Source organism: Toxotes jaculatrix, chromosome 20 (assembly GCF_017976425.1).
Source record: "Toxotes jaculatrix isolate fToxJac2 chromosome 20, fToxJac2.pri, whole genome shotgun sequence".
In the NCBI taxonomy this organism is placed as follows: domain Eukaryota; kingdom Metazoa; phylum Chordata; class Actinopteri; family Toxotidae; genus Toxotes; species Toxotes jaculatrix.
Window position 1 is genome coordinate 1,049,377 of NC_054413.1, and position 21,863 is coordinate 1,071,239.

Here is a 21,863-nt window from a genome sequence, read left to right on the forward strand (position 1 = left end):
TATCACACTAGCTTGTGAATGCACCATATAAATTAATGCTCTCATTCAGACTTGTAGTTAATCTTTTATTAGCTGTACACAATTATAATGTATAGAGTATACTTTTACTTTCAGTGTCATTCAATAGAATTAAAAACATGTTTCCATTGCTACTTCATACATTTCAGTGCAGTCTGTGACCGTGATACAATAATTCATTTTTTTTTCTTACAAAATAAACAATTTGTTTACCTCCTTCATTTCATATGTACAGTCTTCGTGCAGGCATCTCAATCTACTGTTGAACCTTTCTAGGTGCAGCCTCTGACCCTGCATCAGGTGACGTCAGAGTGACACCTGAGCTGCTTACAGTGAGTATGTTGACATGTTCGTATGTATCCAAGTTAGTTTTCACTGTATCATGTTTCATTGTATCCTGACTATTAATCTGCCAATTTGCATAATTCTGACTGTCTGATTGCCCTGGTTTCCGATCACCTGTGCAGGTACATCTGACTACATAAAAATAAGAAACATCAATGATCAAATTTCCAAACCCTTGACCATACCTTTGAATCAAAGGTAAAAAATAAGTGTAAGGAAGAGGAAATATTTGGGCCAGTGGTTGGAGAAAGGTTGTAGGAAACGTATCTGTGGAAAAATTAATTTCATGTAGTCAGATGTACCTGCACAGGTGATCAGAAACCTGGGCAATCTCAGAATCATGTAAATAGGCACATTAATAACCAGGTTACTTTGGTTAATGTACATACACATATAATTTGTTAACTGTTTATGTCTGTGATATCAGATACTCTGTTTAGTTAACTAATAGTGATCTAGTCAGACTTACAAAAGTTAGTTCAGGTCTGTTTCAACTTTGGATGTAATGAAGCATGTGTAACAGTGTTGACATGCTCAGGATACACGTGGTGCACGTAAACATACAAGTCTGTGACGGTGTGTCCCACACGTTTGTTCGTTTGTGACCCTTCCAGGTTGCCTGCTCGCATCCAGGTGAGTTTCCAGTCTGAGGTGATTCACACAGTGGAGGGTTTCATCAGCGCCTGCTCCCCAAACAGCTGCTTAAAGTGGGCCACATGCTCCTCACAGTGCTCTCCTGGTAACACACATACACACACACACACCATAGGTTCTGGTTACTGGCAAGACCCATTAAAAAAAATTAAGCTAACATTTAGAACCAGTTTATACATTTAAAACACTGTAGTTATAAACATATAAGAACATTTAAGTGTTCATTAATTAGTAGAAAAGTACAGTTCATACAGTATCATCAATAATTAGAACTTCTCTTATGAAGACATAGTTGCCTGCTGTTTTACTACTGTGTTGTTAATTATGTGTCCACAGGAGGACATACTGTCAACAGAGACTTTCTAAGAACAATGAAGAAAAAAAGGAATTTCCAGGAAATAAGTCTCCAATAAATACAACAAGGAGTAAGTGAGAACGTTAATTTTTATCTGACATTTAAACTTTTTAATAAACGACAAAGGTAAATTTCTTATGTGCTAAAAATGAGAAACATTTAAGTTAGTTGTTCATGTATTAGATAGAATTCATTGTTGCTTCTGTTGCATCCACTGTTGTCTCTGATTTCACAGGAACAGTGAGTCAGACAGTTCATCTGTGTGTGTGTGTCATTACCAGGATTAAAGCCGGGGCTTCCTCTCAGCCGCTGATTTCTCTGTTGGAACGATCTGAACACGGTGTAGAACAACATCTGGTCTCCGGTTTGCTGCGCCGCGTCCAGAAACTTCCTCGCCGACACGTTGTCGTGTCCACCTGCCCGGAGGAAGCCAGCGCAGGGTTAGTTCACCTTAAAGGACACGATGACTCCTGAGGTTCAGCTGAAGCAAACGCGAAGCTTTGCCTCTCAGAGGCAGCATGAACCCCTTCAGTGTGTAGTCAGCAGCGATCAATGAGTAAGACTTTTGTTTTGCTACAGATAAATGACGTGTGCTTTATATTTTCTCGCTGGCGGATGAACTAAGATCAACATACCGACACTGCGGATGAATCTGAGCGCGCCCAGAACCTGCTGCTTGGACAGCAGAACCTCGACGATCTCATCGTTGGCTGTGGACAGACGCTGCAAACGCACAAACATTAAATTAATTTAGAATAATGGCCATGTGTTGGGTTTCTTTTCTTTGGCATCGCAATGTGCAACAGGCATGTGTGTGTTTGTGTTCGATACCTTCAGCATGTCCAGTGACAGCTGGTGTGCGGGAGGGTACGTACTCTCCAGAGACAGAAGCAAACAGGCCTGAAACCAAAGGAAGCAAAGACAATTAACAGAAGGACATAAACAAGGACAACCACATGTTACACGTGGTTTCAGTCCCAGTACAAGAGATGAAACGATCAGTCTATTAATCAATACAGAGAAAATTAATCTGTAATAATAATTAAATGTAATTTAATAAAGTTTTACATTTTAAGGTTCTCTTCTAAATATTTGGGGCTTTGTTGGTCACAAAAACACTTTCAGTTTCTGTTTTGAAAAACTTACTAAACTTTACTACTTTAGCCTTTTTAATATATAATTTGAGATTTTACAATTTTATACTTTATAATGATTCATTGGGAAAATACTCATGAATTTGCTGCTGTACTTGGTTCTAGATTAACTGGGTGACCCATCGTTCCATTTCCAAAGACTTGTAGTCCCTAATATAGATCAAGTTATAGAAAACCTCTGCATACTACACTTCCCATGATGCACCTCAGTAATTTCTTTCATTCAGCCCAGTTGGAGGCAGATTGAGAGCAGAAGTGGTTTGAACTCACCAGTGGTTTGGAGTCACTGAGGACGTGGTACTGCAGGAACTGATGCAGCATGTAGAACAGGTTGTGCTGCACCAACGTTTTGATGACCAGCTCGTACAGGTAATGCTAAACGAAGGTTCGGACAGAACCAACAGTTAAAAACATGTAACGATGTCAGCATTTTCACATCAGAGACGAAGGACGATGATCGCCGGGTTTTACCTGTACGGTGATCTGGAACTGGTTCAGAGAGCGGATGTACTCCATCACCACCGCAATGATGAACCTGTGAGACACCCCCTGTAGGAAACACAGACATGCATCAGCTGGTGATTTCTGACTTTTCAAACTACTTTTCGTAAAGACGACGCAAATTCAACCAGGTTGTGTTCAGAGTGTTAACAGGCTTCAACCTAAGCATGTGATTGTGTGTTAGTGTGTGTGCGCTTGTACCTTCCTCTCTGTGAAAGACGACAGGACGTGTGTGTACATGTCTGATTGGTCGATGACCGCCTGAGTTCTGATGGGGCGTTTCTGAGCCGCGCTGCCTCGACTCGGTCCGGACTCCATCGCCTACAAACACGAAACAACCCGGTTTGAAACGAACCGTGCGTCACACACACAGAAGCCGGTGTGTGTGCTGGGTCCAGGTTTTTAAAGGCTGTAGTTACTGACTGGTCACCACTCACCACAGTGTAGTTCTGCTCTGCCTCCAGGTATTCTTTGTACACCTGGTTCAGTTTGTCAAAGACGGTCGCCACGACAGGAAGACTTCCCTTCTCTCCGCCCTCCAGAACTGAGAAAACAACAATCTCATTTATTTTTGTCGGAGTATCGACGTGATTTTACTTCTTTCTGTCTCGTGTTGCTATTGTTTATATTTATTGTTATTTTTATATTTAGTGACTGTATATAATTTAACCTTTATTTGCTTTGGCTGATTGTTACCTCGCTGTTTTTGTGAATTATGTGAAGCAGTTTCTCTCTGGGATTAATAACTGACTCACATTCAGATAAAAACAAAGAGACGTACTCTGCGAGCAGACGGACAGGATGACCATCTTACAGTCTCTCCGCCGTAACAGGAAGTCCATTAGTTTGCCTTTGTCCTGCAGCAGGTTAACAGTCGGAGGCAGCTTCACCTGCAGGTACCACAGGTAACCTGACACACACACACACACACACACACACACAGAGAATAGAAGAGATATTCTTAGCTAAACTCCTCCAGAACAGCTTCAGTTTTTATTGCCATTACTCAGACACACAGGGAGGAGCCCTTAGTATCACTGTGTGTGTGTGTGTCTGTGTGTGTGTGTGTGTGTGTGTGTGTGTGTGTGTGTGTGTGTGTGTGTGTTTTCTCCACACCTTCACTAGCACTGATGATGATTTCGGGCTGGAAGACGCTCCAGGAGGACGAGTCTGGACTGATGGTCAAGGCCAGTGTCAGACAGTCAAAGGATTTTAATCGACAGAGTAAAATAAGACACTGAGTCAGAGGTGAAGGATACAGAGCTGACAGGGAACTGGAGGCTGAGAGGGGACGACTGCTGGACCTGCAGAGAGACATGAGACCAAAGAGGAGAAACTCTGAACCAAGAAAAGAAAAACTACAAACTCTGATTAACATCACAGGTGAAGGCAGGGGATATTGTTGAGTGGGAGGCAAAGTGAAGGTAAACATCATCCACCTTCTCATAACTGAGTCACATGTGAACACACAGACATGGTCAGTCATTGTCTCTGATGTCTCTCCAGAATAAACCTCCAGAACTCCACTTAGAAATCAGAGGAAAACAGAAGTTCACTGAGAATCCTGCTGTTTTTAAAATTTCCTTCAGTATCACAGCGATGCAGTGACACGTGTCTGGCTTCACTGCAAACAGGAGCTGACCACAGCTGATTCAGGATATTTTTACCCAGTCTGAATGGGGCTCACGTTATGAAGGAAGTGTGTGTTTACCTGACAGTGGGATCCTGTAGGGGTGTATGGACCGGGCAGGAAGGACAGGCTGGTGTGTGTTGACGGCACAGTCCGGCTCCTTCAGCTTGATGTCGAAGATCAGAGACGTCTGAGACAAACACACACACACACACAGAATAAATAACACCTTCCATAACCACAGTTCCTACAGTTATAACATTAATATGAACACACACACACACACACACACTGACCTGGGAGCTCTGGTGATGAACCACCACCAGATTGTCCACGATGTTCAGAGCAAACTTCCCTGTGGTGTTCAGCTTCAACACATGGCTCTTTTTACACGCACCCTCCCTAAAACACACACACACAGACACACACACACAGAGGTAAGTACACTCTGAGGCAGTACTCTCTATTTTTGAACATGCCATGTGTGTGTGTGTGTACACACCTTGGCAGGTGATACAGCACCACCTCTGCACTTGGACTGTTTGCTGTTCTCGAGTGATGCTTCAGATACATCACATACAGCTGACCGTAGCTACAGACGGGAGGGGGGGGGGTTAGACAGGCAGTCAGAAAAAAGATGAACTGATCGAACGAGTCACACGAGCAGGTATGAAGGTTAAAGCTGGCTCACATTGTTGCCATAGCGATGTCTCTCTCCGACAGGCTGAGTTTGGCGGGTTTGGGGACGACCGGCAGCTCGATCTCAAACTTGGACATCTTGGACATGGTCCCGTTCTGAAACAGCAAATGATGAAATGACGAAAAGAAGCTGTTCATACTATTTCAAAAACACGACGCTTAAAAATGTGTCTGTAAGGCGAAGTCTCACGAGAAGAATCCACCGAAATAAATCAAATGAAATCGGTGTTTAGTCTCCGGCTGTCCTCACCCTGAAGGCGAAGGGCTGCAGGATGTTTCCCTGCACTGTGGTGGACAGCAGGATGACGGCGGTCTCTGGGCAGTACTGGTACCAGTTCACATTAATACTCTGACTCTTCAGCAGTTTCAGACTGCGTTTGTCTGGAAACACCTGAACACACACACACACACACACAGAAAACTAAATGTCCACAGTGAACTTTCATCATGCATGTTCATGTGCGAGTGCTGAAACTGACTCAGACTACCTGGTAAAACTCTATTCCCTGGTCGGTGATAAAGACAATCTCGTTCCAGTTGGTCCAACAGAAACCCAAGACATTAGCGTTCTTTGTCTGCAGGACAAGACAAAAAACACAAAGACTGTTTTTAAAAAAAAACAAAAAAAACAAAAAAAAGCCAGTTGAGCATCATCGCAGAGCTGCTGTGTTCTGGAGAAAGAGAGCCTCTGACATACCTTACATTCCTGGGTGAACTCTGTGTGCGGATAGTCGGGTATAAAGTTGATGAAATCCTACAAACAACAGAAAATCAACAGTTGAATAACTCAGTAATCTTTAGGCCTGGACACAGATTAAAGTGTGTTTGTCCTTAGAGATAAGAATAAGGCTGCAGTGTTTGTCACATATGCCAAAATGATCAGACGGAGGTTTTTCTTCTAAATAAGTCACATTACTGTACACGTTTCACCGGTGGCCTCAGAGAGAGCTGAGCATCTGACCCGACAGTGCCGGTTCTGTTCTACTCATCAGAACTCACCACGGATTTTGAGGTTCTCTGCACGGCCAAGATCTTATTTCCAATGGAGAACTTGATGCACTTCACTTCTCCTTTATCGTCCATTCTGTGGAGAACACAGACATTACATTTTCAGGTACTGTCAGTGGTGGAAAGTACAATTTTGTGGTACTTTTAAGACTGTCAGTACTGACAATCTAACATGTTATAACACACATCGGTCACATGGCAAAACAAAGTGTGTTCTGTTGATAATACTCATTTTTACAGAGTTGTATTAAGTAAAGAGTACTGGACAAAAAGTGTCCTTCACCTTTGGATTCAGTTTGTCCACCTGAAATTCCAGCAAATGTTAAAGTACCTGAAGGCAACACTGCTCTTGTCATCGGGGCCTTTGACCACCACACCTGTGGCTCCACCTGAACGCACCGCAAACACCTGCAGCCAGGAAAAAGGGACATGAATACCTGCAAAATTATCTGCCTTTGATTAAACAGGGCACTCCCTTGTAGTTAAAAGTCATGGCTACATTTTAGTATAACAGCTCTTATTGTCAGAGCTGCATTCGATGATTGTTTTCACTCTCTGTGAATCTGCTGACTATTTATCGTCTCGTCTGTAAGATTTAAGAAATCAAAGAAAATGTTTAGTTTTGCCAAACTGCTTTTATTTAAACAGTCTTACTACTAAACTACTACATTTTGGAAATTAAGTGAAACTTAAATATAGAAACTGTATTTTTACGCTGTTTACAGCCACTGAATATGGTTAATAATAATAACTGTTTTTATTTTGCATCAGTTTATCTTCGCTCATCGATTATTTTATATTGATAAAATACCGTAAAGCCAGCACACTTCACTGGGAGCACAACAAAACTCATTTACTTAAAACCACAGACTTCTGCTGAGATGTTAGTGATTACATTTTCTTTAAGCTAACAAACTGCCGATTAGTTTAGCCAAACTCGTTAGCCGCCTCGATGCTAACTAGCTCACCTGTTTATTAGCTTCATCGAAGAAGACATTGTTGACGCTGGACGCGTGTTCAAACTGCACCGGGTTCTCACACAGCTCCAGGTAATGTTCCTCACTCATCCTCACACACCTGGCCACCGGCTTTCAACACCTTTATCCCAAGTTCAGTTCAGCGTAGTTCATTTGGCGTCCTGTTAGCCGGAGCAGCAGAGCCGGAGGAGACGACGAAACTTCCGGTTTCCTTCAGAATAAAAGTGGAGATTTGTATTATACAAGTACCAATTTTAGTGTGTGCGTATATTTATTAAAAATTCCAAATAAATACTGTTTAGGCCTCTCCATTTTACATTAAGATTTAAGAAAATGTCAGTATGCACATAATTTCATCTTTTACTCACTTAAATTTGGTGCCAATAACTATTTGTGATTAGTCTTTTATTTTGAAAGAATGCGGTAGGAAGTCACCCTGTGAGTCATGTGACTGATTAAAGATCATGTGTTCAGACTGTACAGAAAACAAGGAAGTGAATCAATAATCAAACTGTTTCAGTAACTTTGCGCTGAAACAAACAAACGTTCAGGTGTTTGTCTGATAACTGACACGTTTTTCTGTTTGTACTGAACGAAAGTGAAACGGAAGCAGTTTCATCTTCAGTGTTTAATGTCTCCATTGATCTGTGGGCGGTTTCACACATGATGAGGCGTTTCATTAGAATCCACCCACCATGTGAAGCATCATGTGAAGCCTCAGCCGCTGCAGAATCCCTCCACATACAATCCTGACATTCATTTAATCCTATAACATAAAAAAAGACAATAATCTGGAATAAGTGCGCTTTTATTGCAGATTTTTATAGAATATTGTTATAATTTTTTCACTGCAAACATCAAAAACATTTACCACCTTTTACATTTAATGGCATGATGCTGGAATCACTCCTTCATTCACATTTGTCTGACTGTAATAAAAGTTTCTTTTGCGCTTTAATTTCAAGAGTTAAATACTCCACTTTCAGAGACAGTGCCTCTTCTGCTTTAAGGGAAATAATCTTATGGACACATTCCTGTCAACAGATTGTAGCAGAGTAAATGACATGAGTTACTTTCTATTTTGAGGTTGTGATGTAGGTGATTAGATGCTGTCAGCCTTCGTTCCTTCTACAAGTGGAAAAGTGAGGAGAAAGAATTTTTAAAAAGTGAATAAATACTAAAGATTAGAGCCACAGAGCTGGGTACTGAACCTCACTGCTGTCTCTAAAATCCAGTATTAAACCCGTCAAGTGCTTAAAATCTGGCATCGGTTTTCTGATCAGATTAATAATCTAGTTAATTTTTTTCCTCTGGTCAGAAAAATCCCGGATTTATCATTTTTCTAACTTCATCCTGTAACATATTTAGATATTTTGACTTTTAAGTTAAACAGAGAAGTATTTGGATTTATTATTCGTATATTGTTTTGGATGTTCTGTCCTGTTGCACTCTGAGATCACCAGTGTTTGTTTGTTCTAATGGAAATAAAGTTAATTCAGCTGAACTCGGGACGAGTCTTGGCGTCAGACAAAATGAAACGGACGAATGAGTGTCTTTCTTTTTGGCTTTGAAAATCAGCATCTGTGTTTTGTATTTATTTATATTTATGCATTTTATATTCTGAATTTTTTTTAGGATTATTTCAAACTGTCAAAGCGGTAAAATAAAAAATATTACGTCAGTGTCACCGCTCTAATCCTGCAACCTTTCACCCCACATGAGATCATATAACAAACAAGCTGCTCTTTCTGCTTGTTCTTACATCTTTTGAAGTTACAAACTTTCTAACCCAAGATGTCCGTCTTCTATCACCTAAAAAAATTGTATACTTCTGTTGTTTTCTGCTCATTTTGCCCAAAATTCATCCTGATAACTTTGGTTTCTCCACTAATTTCGAACAGATCTCTGGGGTTTGATCAAAGCTCACCAGTGGTTCCAGCTGGTGGAAAAGCTCCTGTGCGAAAAGCTTTGCGTATTTTTTTTTGTTTTTTACTACGATTCTTAGAAAAACACGTACGTTAATCGACATCAGTATGAGCCAGTCTTAGCAGAAGATACAAGATGTGGTGTCAGCGTCTGCAGACTCTCAGCAGCCCGGACACTCTGACTTCAACATCCAGCTGGGTGAAATCATTCCCCCTGCAGCCAGGAGGTGGCGCTCCGTCCTGCCCGTTTAAAGGAAGCAGTCGGTGGGTGGGTCAGTGGGTGGTAGGGGGAGGCACCGGGTCCTCCTCCTTTCATCTCCTCCTTACAGCGTTTTCAACACGGCGGGATCGTGAAGAGAGAGCGAGCCGGGCGAGCGTTAGTCATCAGCGTCGGGTTTTAAAGGAGGACCGCCGTCTTCAGAGGAGACAGGGAACGTTTTCTTCCCTCGCCTCTGCACGTGATCCTCGTTCCTCTTCTCCAACGCCACGATCTGTCAGAGAGAGGAGAGAGATCAACATATCTGCTCTGACTCAGCTGACACTCACCGTCTGTAACTCTAAAATTATAATTAAACAAAAAGATGTGATCAAAAACTAGTTCTGTGCTGTGTGTCTCACTGTGTGTGTGTTTGTTACCTCAGCTATAAATTCAGCTTCGTCTCCTGCACCGACAGGGATGTTCAGTCCAGTCACAGCGTTGAAAAGGTCGTACACACTCATCGCCTCGCTCACTCCTCTCTTCTGGAAAAACTGGTGCACACAAACACACAAAACACATAATTTGTTCATTTATTGATGATTACTTCCTAAATTTACGCGGCTCTGATCTTCTAACTCGGTTTTCAGGCTGAGTCCTGATCCACAGACGGAGACGACATCAGATTCTGGAGCAGAAACTTTCATCAGTGAGTCACATCAACAAGAGCTGTACGTGAAACTGGCCGTTACCGTGGCAACGTTCCTGCAGTCTCTGAAGAGGAACTCCAGCCCGTGAGGATGGGTGGGCTCGACGGACTGACTGACGTCTATCAACCACACCTGCGACAAACACGTGAAGCGAGAGGAAAAAGGAATCAATGAATCAATGAATCAACATGAAAACTGAGCTGAGAGGACAAAAGACAAGGACAAGGGACAGACAAAATGAGGAGGGTTGAGGGTGAAGCAGACACCCGGTCTCACCTTCCCTTCGTGCCACAGCATGTTGTATTCACTGAGATCAGCATGAACCAGGTTACACTCCTGATACAGCTGCTGCATCATCTGTACAGAGAACAGCAGCAACTAGTAAACAATCACAAACAGTAAACACAAACATTTCAAATGTAAAAAAACTCAAACTACTGGATCGAGTGGTTGATTAATCAGTTAGTATTGACAGAAAACTTAGTGAGTCATTTATCAAGTAAAAAACATCCTTTGACACTAAACTCAGTCGTATGTTCTGCATCTACACATGTAAGAAAACGTGTACTTGCTGTGCACATACATGTAGGACCTGGTAGTAGGCGTTCTTCATGTCCTCTGACCCTAACATGGCGTCTTTGAGCTTGGGAGCAGGAACGTGGTCTTTACCGATGAACGACATCACCAGGATGTGTTTCTTCAGCAGCACCACCTCCGGACAGGGAATCTCCGCCTTCTTCATCCTGAACACAAACAGCGACAGCGTCAGATTTCAGCGTCTCTCTGCTCGGCAGCTTATTGCAGTGTTGTTCCTGCCACTGCAGCAGCAGCCTGATCCCACTCTGAGCTTAGAGGAGGAGAACGTCTCCCAGCAGCAGCACCAGTAGAACCAGTGGTCACAGCAGTGTGGTCGGTTACCTGGTCAGGTTGTGCATCTCCTTCTCGGCCCACAGCCTGATGACTTTGCGTGGGTTCAGTTTGCTGAACCGCTCTTTGAAGCGGTAGTCATCTTTGATGTAGCGGTCTCTGTTCTTGAACTCGTTGAGCGTCGTCTTGAACACCTTCAGCACCACCTCATCCGGGACCGGCTGCTCCTCCAGGCTGAAATACATTAAGTCATGAATCACCTGCAGATGCCCCGTGTGAGCGTGTTCTCATCTGACTCTGGGCAAAGAAGTGAAAAGCTCCTTTCCCTAAACGTCTGTCTATTTCTACACCTGCGTCCTGCTGATCCACCCACCCCCTTATCCTCCCCCTCTCCTCTCACCTCCCACCGTCAGCGTGGAAGACAACGGACTCCTTCCCAGTGCTGATGCAGCCGTTGATGTTTTCCAGCACACCGGCATTTACCATCTTATACATCAGCAGACGAGTGCGAGGGTCCACTGCTTGTTCCTGAGGAGAAAGGAGGGAGTTTTTATGTGTGAGTGTGAAGGAGACACAAGCCTTGTTGTGCGTTATTATTCCTAATCCATGCATGTGAACATTGTGTGCATTTATCTGGACGTACGGCGGTGGAGTGCTCCTTCTTCTCGTGCAGCCTGGCGCTGCGTTTCTGCTCGCTGTAGCAGTGCTGCTTCAGAGAGTTAAACACCTGATTGGACAGCTTCAGGTCCATCCCCAGCCCGTCGCCGACGTGGACCTCAGGGGCAAACTGGAGGAGGAGCGGAAGTTACCACAGTCATTTCAGCTGTGAGTGACAAACACTGAACAGTCGGTATGAATGATAACAAGCTGCCGTTCATTCTCCATTATTTTATTTTGTTAACGTCTGTGACTCAGCGAAATTTGATCTGATCGTGGCGACACAGACAAATCCTGCTCTGTCTGTGTCGTGTGAGTCAGTGTTGATGCTGATGTTCTAAGTAAATTAACAGCATGAATCTTACGTTGTCCATACGCGCCGTGTTCTTGCGACCGCAGGTCACCTCGTCGTGTTTGGTGGTGATGTTCTTGCCTTTCCCAGTGAAGCCTTTCCTCGGTGTGGTCTGAGGCTTTTCTGTATAATCACACACACACACACACACACACACACACACACACACACACACGTCACAGTGAGACCATCAGACAATACTAGGAAGATTTCCCTTTAATACTCCTGCAGCGCTGCAGGTCGTTGTAAACAACAGTGTAAACCAAAGACTGGACCTGCTTTGTGCTTATTTAATCAGATGCTGAATCTGCAGCATTAAATAACAGCGAAAGCTGATTTCACAGTAAGATGCAATATGTTGCCCTGAGACACGTCTCAAGCTGAAGGCATGTTACCAGCTCTGTAGGGGTCATGTCTTGTGTCCTGCCAGTCCACCTCGTCCTCCGAGCTGTCGCTGTCTTCGTATGGATGGACCATTCGGTAGTTCTCAAAGGAGATGGACACTGGACACAAAACAGCAAAACAGAGACTGTCACAAAAAACTGCTAAACTTCTTAACTCTTGTTTACTGGAACTTTTAACCAGTTAAAGTCACAATGAAGGAAACACAAAAAACACAGATACAAAACCTTAGATAACTCCTTTCTGACTGTATTCATCATCTTATTTATATTTCAGATTGCTGCGTTTCTACCTTTGCTGTCTCCGTTGAACTTCTTCTCCTCGCGGCGGAGCTGATCATCAAACTCACGGTCGAACTGCATCTGCAACATCTGGGCGAGCATCAGGTCACTGGTTGTATCAGGACCATCATCCGACAACAGCAGATCTGCTCCAGGCCTGAGAGGAGAGGGTGAAGACAGGAGCGAGTGTCAGACAATAAAATAAAAAAAAACAAGTTAAAGAGAAAAACACAGATTCACTGCCAAAATAATTTGTCTGCTACAGTTTAATAAAGTATTTTACACTGAACAATGCAAGAAAAGAAAGATGGAAATTAGCGAATACAAGAGTAAATAAACCTTTGCTGCTGTAACAGTGCAATTTCCCCATTGTGGGACTATTATAGGTTTATCTTATCTTATCTTAAGAAAGGACCAACTGTAACGTACTGTAAAACACACACACACACACACACACACAAATAGGTTAAGCTGGTGAAAACGTACTCGGTGAGTGCAGGGAAGGCATTGTTCTCTTCATCCAGCTGTTTGGCCAGCTGCTCACTCATCACATCAACCAGAGAACAGGCCGGAGCTGCCGGGGCCACCGAGCCCCACGGACTCTGCAACACACACACAAAGTAAGAGCATGTTCACGTGTTAAAAAGTTCATTTTAATGTCTTTGCTGCAGGAGCTGGATCTCTTTCTTTTCACTTCAAAAAGCATCTACGTCTGTAATATTATCCCAGACTGTTCGCACACAGCTGTGCCCCCTGTGCCCACAGTGAAACTGGGTTATAGTTAAACCACTGACTGACTCATCAATGACCATACGCCATTCAACAGACACGTTCAGACATGTCTGAGGTGAGTCCCTCCTCCAGGATCCTGACGTGTTTCAGGATCCACCCACAATATTCAATAATATATTCAGGAGCTAAAAAACGTAGAATTATTTAATAATAGCTCTATGATCATCTACCTACCTATTTGTTTAAATAAAAACGTGTTACTGGACATATTAAACAACAACACGATCATTTAAAAAATGCGGTAAAAACTCACAACTACAACAAAAAAACTGTGACACATTAACCATTTAAGCTTAAGAAAACTAAAGATGAACGTTGTTGGACAGTCGGCACAATAATTCACTACACTACGTGTTGGTTTTAAGGTCAGAACAATAAAGACAAGTGTGGAGGCTGGTTTAAGCTGGACAGAAATAGAAACAGTCTCCACTGAGTCATAGCCATATTGGATAACAACTAGCATTAGCAGCTAACACAAGCTTCGCGGATTTAAAACAACACGAACGCGACACGACAGAACAAGACAATTAAAGACACGAGCTCCTTACCTTTGGTGTTTCAGTCGTGACTCCTGTTTGATCCATGTTTATGATAACGATTAATCGGTTCTTTCTTCGAGGAGGGAATTTTGGCTAGTCGCTGAGCTAACGTTAGCACGCTCCGGAGGGGGCAGATTTGGCGACGAGAAAGTGCTGAAAACGAGACTAATGACGACGTTCAGCGACGTGACACGTACAGGAAACTGTGCTACAAACTTCAGCTAATATAAAAAAGTTAATTTACAAGTCAGTAACAATGGATTTTTAAAAAAATAATCTTGATTTTGATGGAGGTAGCGCAGACGCCTCTGATGACTTTCCCAACGCAGCAAACCCTGGAACAGGAAATGCGTCACAGTGCTCATTCACAATAAAAGCCTTTCACGCTGTTTTCCAAATGTTTTGAATTGATCGATCGAAAATTTGTCAATAATTGGTTATGCACGAAATTTTATGGCATTAATCTTAATACATATTTCTAAGTAACGTTCTAATAATGTTTGAGGGCCCATGTCAGTCACAGGCTCATAGAAAACTTTTCGTCCTCAACGGTCCCTGTTTCTTCTTATTCTGAGTATTACTTAGTGCTTTTATTAAAATAAAAATGTATATATAAATGCATATATTTAAGATATAAATGCGGCACAAATTAAGTTTAAACACATTTATAATATAGAATAAAATCTGATGTAAAAATGTAAAAGAAAATCAGCCTAAACACTGTGCACATCAACAACGTTTATTTTGACACGCATGCGTGTCGATATGCGTGTACCCGCGTGCGCGTGCGCGCACAAGCTACAGCGTGTGCGCGAACAACCTACAATCTGTCCAGGTTGGCTCGTGAACGCGCACGGCCGTCAGCTGCTGTCACACAGGCAGGAGCGTCCAGGTGAGTAAAGTCAAACATTGTTTACACGAATCGGACCGGAAACCCCCGCTTCAAAATAAAATCATAAACTTGGTTTTGAAGAACAGAACATGACAAACCGGCCCAAAGATGTGATTTAGGAGTCGTAGCTTTACAAACACCTGGTTTAAAACTGGTCAGCAGTCATGTTAGAGGGTTTATTTAAGAGCTGAAACAGTTAATTGAAATTTACGTATTTACGCGTGTATATATGAAATAACCTGTGTTTCTCACAGCACTCTTCGTATTATTATAACCTTCTTCACAGTTTACAGAAACTGTGTTTATACACGGTATGCTGTATATTTATTCTCGTAGTGAAATGTTTACCTGATCTGGTTTCTGACCTGAAGCGGATTCTGATCTGGTAATTTTGATTTTATTTTGAAAGTGCAGACCAGAAGCGGTGGTGTTTATTTTGAAGTCTTGACGGTTTGGGAGCATCCTGACGTCCTCTCGGAGCACAAAGTGAGAACGCATCTCATTCACATCCTGCGCCCTCCTCCTCTCACGTTACGATGCCCACACGGATCCAGAAGGACCGGGTCTGATCATCTCTGACGCCTCCGGGGACATTTATACATTCATTTATTTATTTCGTATTTTATTTTTTCCCTGCGTTTTTGGTTTTTAATTCGGACGGAGATCTCTTTTGTCCGCGGGATACCGATGGCCACCATCACCACCACCGTCCCCTGCATCAGCACCACCACCACCGGAGGGCCGTCGGGCCAGCCAGGACGGCCGGTATTCAACCAGCACACCTAGCAGGTCGCTCCACTGTGAGTATTCACGTCCCAGAATAAACCTAAAAGACGCACAGCAGGACTTCATCCGGCTGAACGCGCTCACCTTTGGAGGAGGCTCTGAAATCTTTGCCTCCCTGTGAGGACATTTGGTTCCACACTCTGCCTACATATCCCAGGGGTCACTTTGGTCATTAAACTGACAGGAATCTGACATCAAAGTGAGAGACTCTACATAAAATGCAAACCTTTTATCATCAGCATTATGTCCCCATTTTACAACACCTTTTTAAAAATTTCTTCTTTATGCTTCATTTTGGGTGGGGGTGGGGGTGGGGTAAAATCCCAGCCCTGTGGGACCTTTAAGTGTCTCTGCTTTTTCATTATGCTGTCCCCATGGACAGACAGATTGGGCCTCATCTGACACAATTAATGTGAACGGCAGATGGGGACGTTCGGGGGTGAGGGGGGAGGGTGGGTAAGGGGTCAACTGATGGTCTGACCAACCCCCATAAGATGAATTTTACTTATCTCATGCAGGGAAAGTGAACTGGGCGTCAGGAGTACGAGACACAGGCACACTAATAAATACTAAGAAAATATGACCATATTCATCCTGATGCACATTAGTAAAAGGTCTGAATAGTTCATGATCCAAACTTTTATCACATGACGGTTTTGAAAGTTCCTCATTGTCGTATTTTCACCCCATTACAGGCAGTTTCATTAACTCTAACAGTTCGTCTTTCTTCTCTCGGAGGTTGAGGAATCCCACATTGAACTGAGTTGCCTTAACCGACCTCTGACAGCTGACTGAGGGGTCGCAACCAACAGGACTCATCGTAATCAAACCTCATCATGCCGAAGCAGAGAGTCGACAACGGCGACCGATGATCCTGAAACCAAAGTCTGCCTCCACCTAACACCATGACCGAGCTCAGGAGGAGGAGGGAGCCGTGAGATGCTGAACGGAAAGAAAATCAGGACAAAGAGGATGAAATTGGCACCGAAGACTGAGTGAACTGTCTTTTCTTCATGCGCTGAGTCCATTACCCACACGTTCCTGCCATGACTGATACTCTGGCTCTCTGAAAACCTGTGACAGACTGAACATTTCCACCCAGCATCGAAAACCAAAAAGCAGGGACTTTCAGCCTCCGACGAGCCGACAATGTAGAAGAAAACAGCAGCGAGGACTGTCGAGTCTCAGGCTGTTACTCTCAGACGATGATCCAGCTTTAACAAAACCACTGAAAAAAAAATCAGCAGTGAATTGTGCAGCATAGATGAAGACGGCCATGATTGTCTCTTCCTTCTTTTTGTAAATGTGAAATCAAAGACGTCACAAACAGACAGCAGATAAGATTGTGATCCAGTTAAAAAGGGCAAAGACTCACTTTTCTAACACACGTGGGTCAAACTGAGGATTTAAACAACTGAGCCACAACAGACTCAACCACAAAACTGTCTACAAAACTAAACTGTCCGGTAAGTTTGGTCCTTCGAATTTCAAGTCCAAACGCTGGAATAAAGCAACTACTTTGACACGAACGGTGGAAAAACAGATTCACCCGTTGATCTAAGGGACTACAGGTGGTACAGGAGCTCGTTCAGGACATCAGGAACCAAAGCAGACCGAGACATCAAGATGACACACCTGCACGCCGGCCTGAGCTCCGAGACGACGGAGAAAGCTCGTTTGGAGCTGAACGAAAACCCGGACACTCTGCACCAGGACATCCAGCAGGTATACAGCTTCTGCACACACCTGGCTCATATCCAGGTTCACGTCAGTGCTGAACTGAATGACGCCTCCGCTCCTGTTTATTCCTGTTTCCATCTGTGTTAAATCAAGGTGCGGGATATGATCGTGACGCGGCCGGACATCGGTTTCCTGCGGACGGACGACGACTTCATCCTTCGCTTCCTGAGAGCCAGGAAGTTCGACCAGGTGGAGACCTTCAGACTGCTGGCCCAGTACTTCCAGTTCAGACAGCAGAACCTCGACATGTTCCAGAGCTTCAAGGTCTGTTTCCAAATGTGATTTTACACTTTGAATACACGAAGCTGCAGATTGAGATAATCCTGCGTTTTCTGTGTCTCTGGATTGAATAAGTCACCAAGAGCACAAATGTGGCCCAGTGTCCATGGACTGTGTCTGACGGTCAACAGGATAAATCATGTCGAGTTTCTATTCGCTCGTAAATATTTCATCAGTCAGTCAAAGTGAAAAAAAAGAAGCAGCAGGACATAAACAGAAGCCACAGTTTGCTCTGGTCAGAGGTCTGGACATGGTGTCTCTCACAGAGAGTTAAATGGAAGTTAAATGTTTATAGGTACACCATTAAGGACTTGATCTGGCCCTGATCCAGATTTGCAGTCTCCATGTTACAGTCCTGCATGGGCTTCTCATGGGACTTAAACTTTTAAAAGCCATAGATTTGCTCAAAAATGTGAAAAAATGTTGAAAACACAAACAAACCAAATGGCAGTAAATCTCCTTAGTGATGTCAGGTCACACTGAAGACTCAAAAACACGATCTACTCTGACAGAGGAGAGTCGGTTCACACCACGTCAGACCACTGATGGCGAGCATCTCTGGTTTAATGGTCTGCACTGATGCGGGACCTCACTGATCCTTTAACGTCTGTGTGTGTGTGTGTGTGTGTGTGTGTGTGTGTGTGCGTTTCAGGTGGATGACCCTGGTATTAAGCGAGCGCTGATGGACGGTTTCCCGGGCGTGTTGGAAACTCCAGATCAACACGGTCGAAAAATCCTCATCCTGTTCGCTTCCAACTGGGACCAGAGCAGGTAACACACACACACACACACACACACACACACACACACACAGCTCTCTATTGATTGACAACACAAGGAGCCTAATGAGCCACATCTGTAGTTATGAGTAAAAATACTGCGACCAGTGTTGTAGTTAAGACTTAAAGCACACAGGATCGTCACGCTCTCTGACTATTGATTAGTTTCTGATCTCACACACAAACACACACACACACACACACTTGCTCTTCCTGATCTTACCTCCCTCCATCAGGAACTCGTTCACAGACATCCTGCGGGCGATCCTGCTCTCTCTGGAGGTCCTGATAGAAAACCCGGAGCTTCAGATCAACGGCTTCATCCTCATCATTGACTGGAGCAACTTCTCCTTCAAACAGGCGTCAAAGCTCACGCCCAACATCCTCAAACTGGCCATCGAAGGCCTTCAGGTAAATAAAACCGATTCTCCGCTGACTGAAGAAAGAGTGAGAAATCGTTGCTGGGTTTTATGAGGAGTTTGATGAATCTGCGTCACCTCGCCGGCGACATGTTTGTTCTGTTCTTCGGTCTCTGAGCTTCAGCACATTCGGTGTGAAAATAAGGTCGAGTCTCAGCTTTAACGCGAGCAGCTTTACCTTCGCATTGAAGGAAATGCTGTGCAGTGTTTTGTCTTCTGGACTTCCTGTCCTTGACCTTCTGCTCGTCCCCTCTGAAGCCGTGTTTTCTCAGTTCCGGCTGCGTCTCATGTCTTTAATATGTTTCCTCCTCAGGACAGTTTTCCCGCTCGGTTCGGAGGAATCCACTTTGTGAATCAGCCGTGGTACATTCACGCCATGTACACCATCATCAAACCGTTCCTCAAAGACAAGACCAGGAAAAGGGTGAAAACACGCCAACTGTTTTCCATCCTCATTCCTCTGTTTTCTTTTTCTCTTCTCCTCCACTGCCACCTGCTTTCTGTTCATCCGAGCCTCCTTTCCTCTTTCCTCGCATTTTTGTTTTCATTTTCCTCCTTTTCTTTCTAGTTCTTTCCTCCTCCATTTCAGTTTTACCCTTTCTTTTTTCTCTTGTCTTTTGTTCTGATTCTTAATCTCTTTCTTTCTTTCTTGTCCTTTTCTCTCATCTCTCTTCTTCTCATCTCCTCCTTCTTCTTTCCATTCTTTTCTCCTCTCCTCGTTTCCTGTTGTCTCCTGTCCTCCTCCACCCCTCCTCTTTTCCTCTCATCTCCTAGTTTCCTCTCCTCTTCTTATCCCCTCTCCTTCTTCCTCCCCTTGTTTCCTCCCTTCCTCCTCCTCCTCCTCTCCTCAGATCTTCCTCCATGGTAACAACCTGAACTCGCTCCACCAGCTCATCCAGCCCGAGTGTTTGCCGTCAGAGTTCGGAGGGACGTTGCCGCCGTACGATATGGGCATCTGGGCCCGAACGCTGCTGGGACCCGACTACAACGACGAGACGGAGTACACGCTGACCTACGACGCGCTGCACGTCAGGGAGAACTGTGGAGGAGGAGGAGGAGACAAAGACATGATGAAGAGGTGAGGGCAAATACCTGTACATACAAGAAGCTTCTGGCATTATCGGGATCTGTTTGTGTGAAACGTTTGTGTGTTCACTCATAGTCAGAGTTTTACTGTCATCACCTGTATGTTGTGTGTCTGTGTGTGTTTCAGGTCTCAGTCGGCGGTTGAACCGGGGACGCTGCGACAGACTGACAGAGAGACCAGCACGCCGCTGCTGGCCCTGGACTGAACGCACACACACACACACAGAGTACACACACACACACACACACACACACACACACACACACACACACACACACACACACAGAGCACACACACAGAGTGTACACACACACACACACATCCAAAGATTCATGAACACAAGAACAAACCACAACATCCACTTTGACAAACACACAATTTTTTCCTCTTTACATCACGCACACACACCAACACACACACCATATATCCCCTGACCCCTGGACCTCACAGTGTGTCCACACAACCATATGAAGACACACACACACTCAGTACCAGCTGTGTATTAAGCTGGTGGATTTGATCTCGTGTGCTTTTGCGTCCTGTTGACCTGATAGTGACTGAACTTCCTGACACACACACACACACAAACACACACACACACACACACACACACACACACACACAGTCTGTCCTGTCTCTGAGCCGTCTAATGCCTCCCAGCTGAGCCCCTCTCCAGCCAGCAGCATCTGTCCTGATGTCCACTACAACGACGACAGCCACAGCACACTGTGCAGAGTGTTCGTGCGTCGTCTTCTGCACGACTGTGCGTTTCTAGCTTTGTGAATTCTGTCAGAAACAAGCGGGAACGTGTCTCCGTGAACTATGAGCCGAGTCACACGCTAAAAACTCGAGGTTCGAACATGATGAAAGAGGAAAGTGATGTGGTGAAACTTTATTTAAACCTCAGAGAGCCGACGATCCCAGTGACACCGTGTTACAGAAGAAGACTTCAGGCAAAACAATAACAATCAAACCTATAATCAAAAATCATTCAGAGCTGGTGGCACCAACAAGGATTCATTTAAATTAGGGTTGAGTTTAATCTGAGTTTATTAAATCCGGGTTCAAAATGATAAACACAGATTTAGATGTTAAAGCAGTTGGATGTGGATTAACTGAACATTTTGTTTTACTCCTTCAGAATAAAATTAATTTTAACAATGAAACGAGAGTTAGTGAAAGTTAATGAATGGTGAGTTTAAAAAGTTTGGAGAAAACAAAATGTAAAAGTCAAAGCTGCAACAACGAAAACAGTTTTTCTAAATGAACAATGACGTGACTGTAAAATGAACGATCTCACTCACAACAACACCTGAGAGCCTTTCAGCCTCTTTTAGCTCCTAGTTTCATATTAATCGTGTTTAATTTTGGTTTGATAAGACAAAACACGATTTAATCCCAGTTTAAAGATAATCCTTGCTGGTGAAACACAGTCTTTATGTTCAGTGTTTTCTGAGTTGTGAATCTAAAATCGAAATCTGCAGTCAGTTTCAGGTAACTGTGTGGTTCTGAAATTCTTTATCCACGTGCTGGAGTATTTAACCCGACACACGAATCAAAATACTTTGATTTCAGCCAAATCGTTTCGTAACTTTTGGAAAAACCTTGGTGACGTTAACGTCCCCGAAATCTGAGACAGAAAGAAATCTGACGGCGGCGGAGACGTGCACACACATCAGCCATGAAAGAAAGGAGCGATGACGAGGAGGAAAGTTCACTTTGGTAGAATCACAAGAAAATCGTGTCAAATTAGACCAACTTTGCACAAGCATTTCAAAATAAAAGCAGCCACTGACACTATAACCTGATGACTGAACAC

At 43.7% G+C, this 21,863-nt stretch overlaps 4 protein-coding genes across 4 annotated transcripts in view; 1 reads left to right on the forward strand and 3 right to left on the reverse strand.

Annotated features, from left to right (window-relative positions):
- LOC121200363 (protein NLRC3-like) overlaps positions 1–21,863 on the reverse strand; it is a 567,821-nt gene that overhangs the window by 335,135 nt on the left and 210,823 nt on the right. The gene's annotated exons all lie outside the window — the stretch shown is intronic.
- Positions 52–7,516, reverse strand: rmc1 (regulator of MON1-CCZ1). The gene is made up of 21 exons (XM_041065667.1): positions 7,333–7,516; positions 6,696–6,772; positions 6,356–6,440; positions 6,054–6,110; positions 5,845–5,931; positions 5,607–5,747; positions 5,349–5,452; positions 5,160–5,249; positions 4,954–5,059; positions 4,739–4,847; positions 4,287–4,331; positions 4,144–4,197; positions 3,809–3,937; positions 3,465–3,571; positions 3,229–3,348; positions 2,998–3,075; positions 2,797–2,901; positions 2,204–2,272; positions 2,008–2,095; positions 1,651–1,788; positions 52–1,099 (listed from the first exon to the last, which is right to left on the reverse strand). The coding sequence occupies exons 1-21, from the start codon at positions 7,429–7,431 to the stop codon at positions 1,020–1,022; spliced, it is 1,968 nt and encodes a 655-aa protein (XP_040921601.1). The 5' UTR covers positions 7,432–7,516; the 3' UTR covers positions 52–1,019.
- Positions 9,603–14,398, reverse strand: riok3 (RIO kinase 3 (yeast)). The gene is made up of 13 exons (XM_041065693.1): positions 14,072–14,398; positions 13,218–13,333; positions 12,743–12,888; positions 12,444–12,551; positions 12,062–12,171; positions 11,683–11,826; positions 11,440–11,567; positions 11,091–11,273; positions 10,756–10,915; positions 10,449–10,529; positions 10,215–10,304; positions 9,903–10,016; positions 9,603–9,757 (listed from the first exon to the last, which is right to left on the reverse strand). Exons 1-13 carry the CDS (start codon positions 14,105–14,107, stop codon positions 9,644–9,646), a joined length of 1,530 nt encoding a protein of 509 aa, XP_040921627.1. The 5' UTR covers positions 14,108–14,398; the 3' UTR covers positions 9,603–9,643.
- LOC121200433 (clavesin-1-like) lies at positions 17,211–20,289 on the forward strand. The gene is made up of 7 exons (XM_041065753.1): positions 17,211–17,465; positions 17,574–17,744; positions 18,412–18,530; positions 18,775–18,949; positions 19,271–19,381; positions 19,809–20,035; positions 20,171–20,289. Exons 1-7 carry the CDS (start codon positions 17,367–17,369, stop codon positions 20,247–20,249), a joined length of 981 nt encoding a protein of 326 aa, XP_040921687.1. The 5' UTR covers positions 17,211–17,366; the 3' UTR covers positions 20,250–20,289.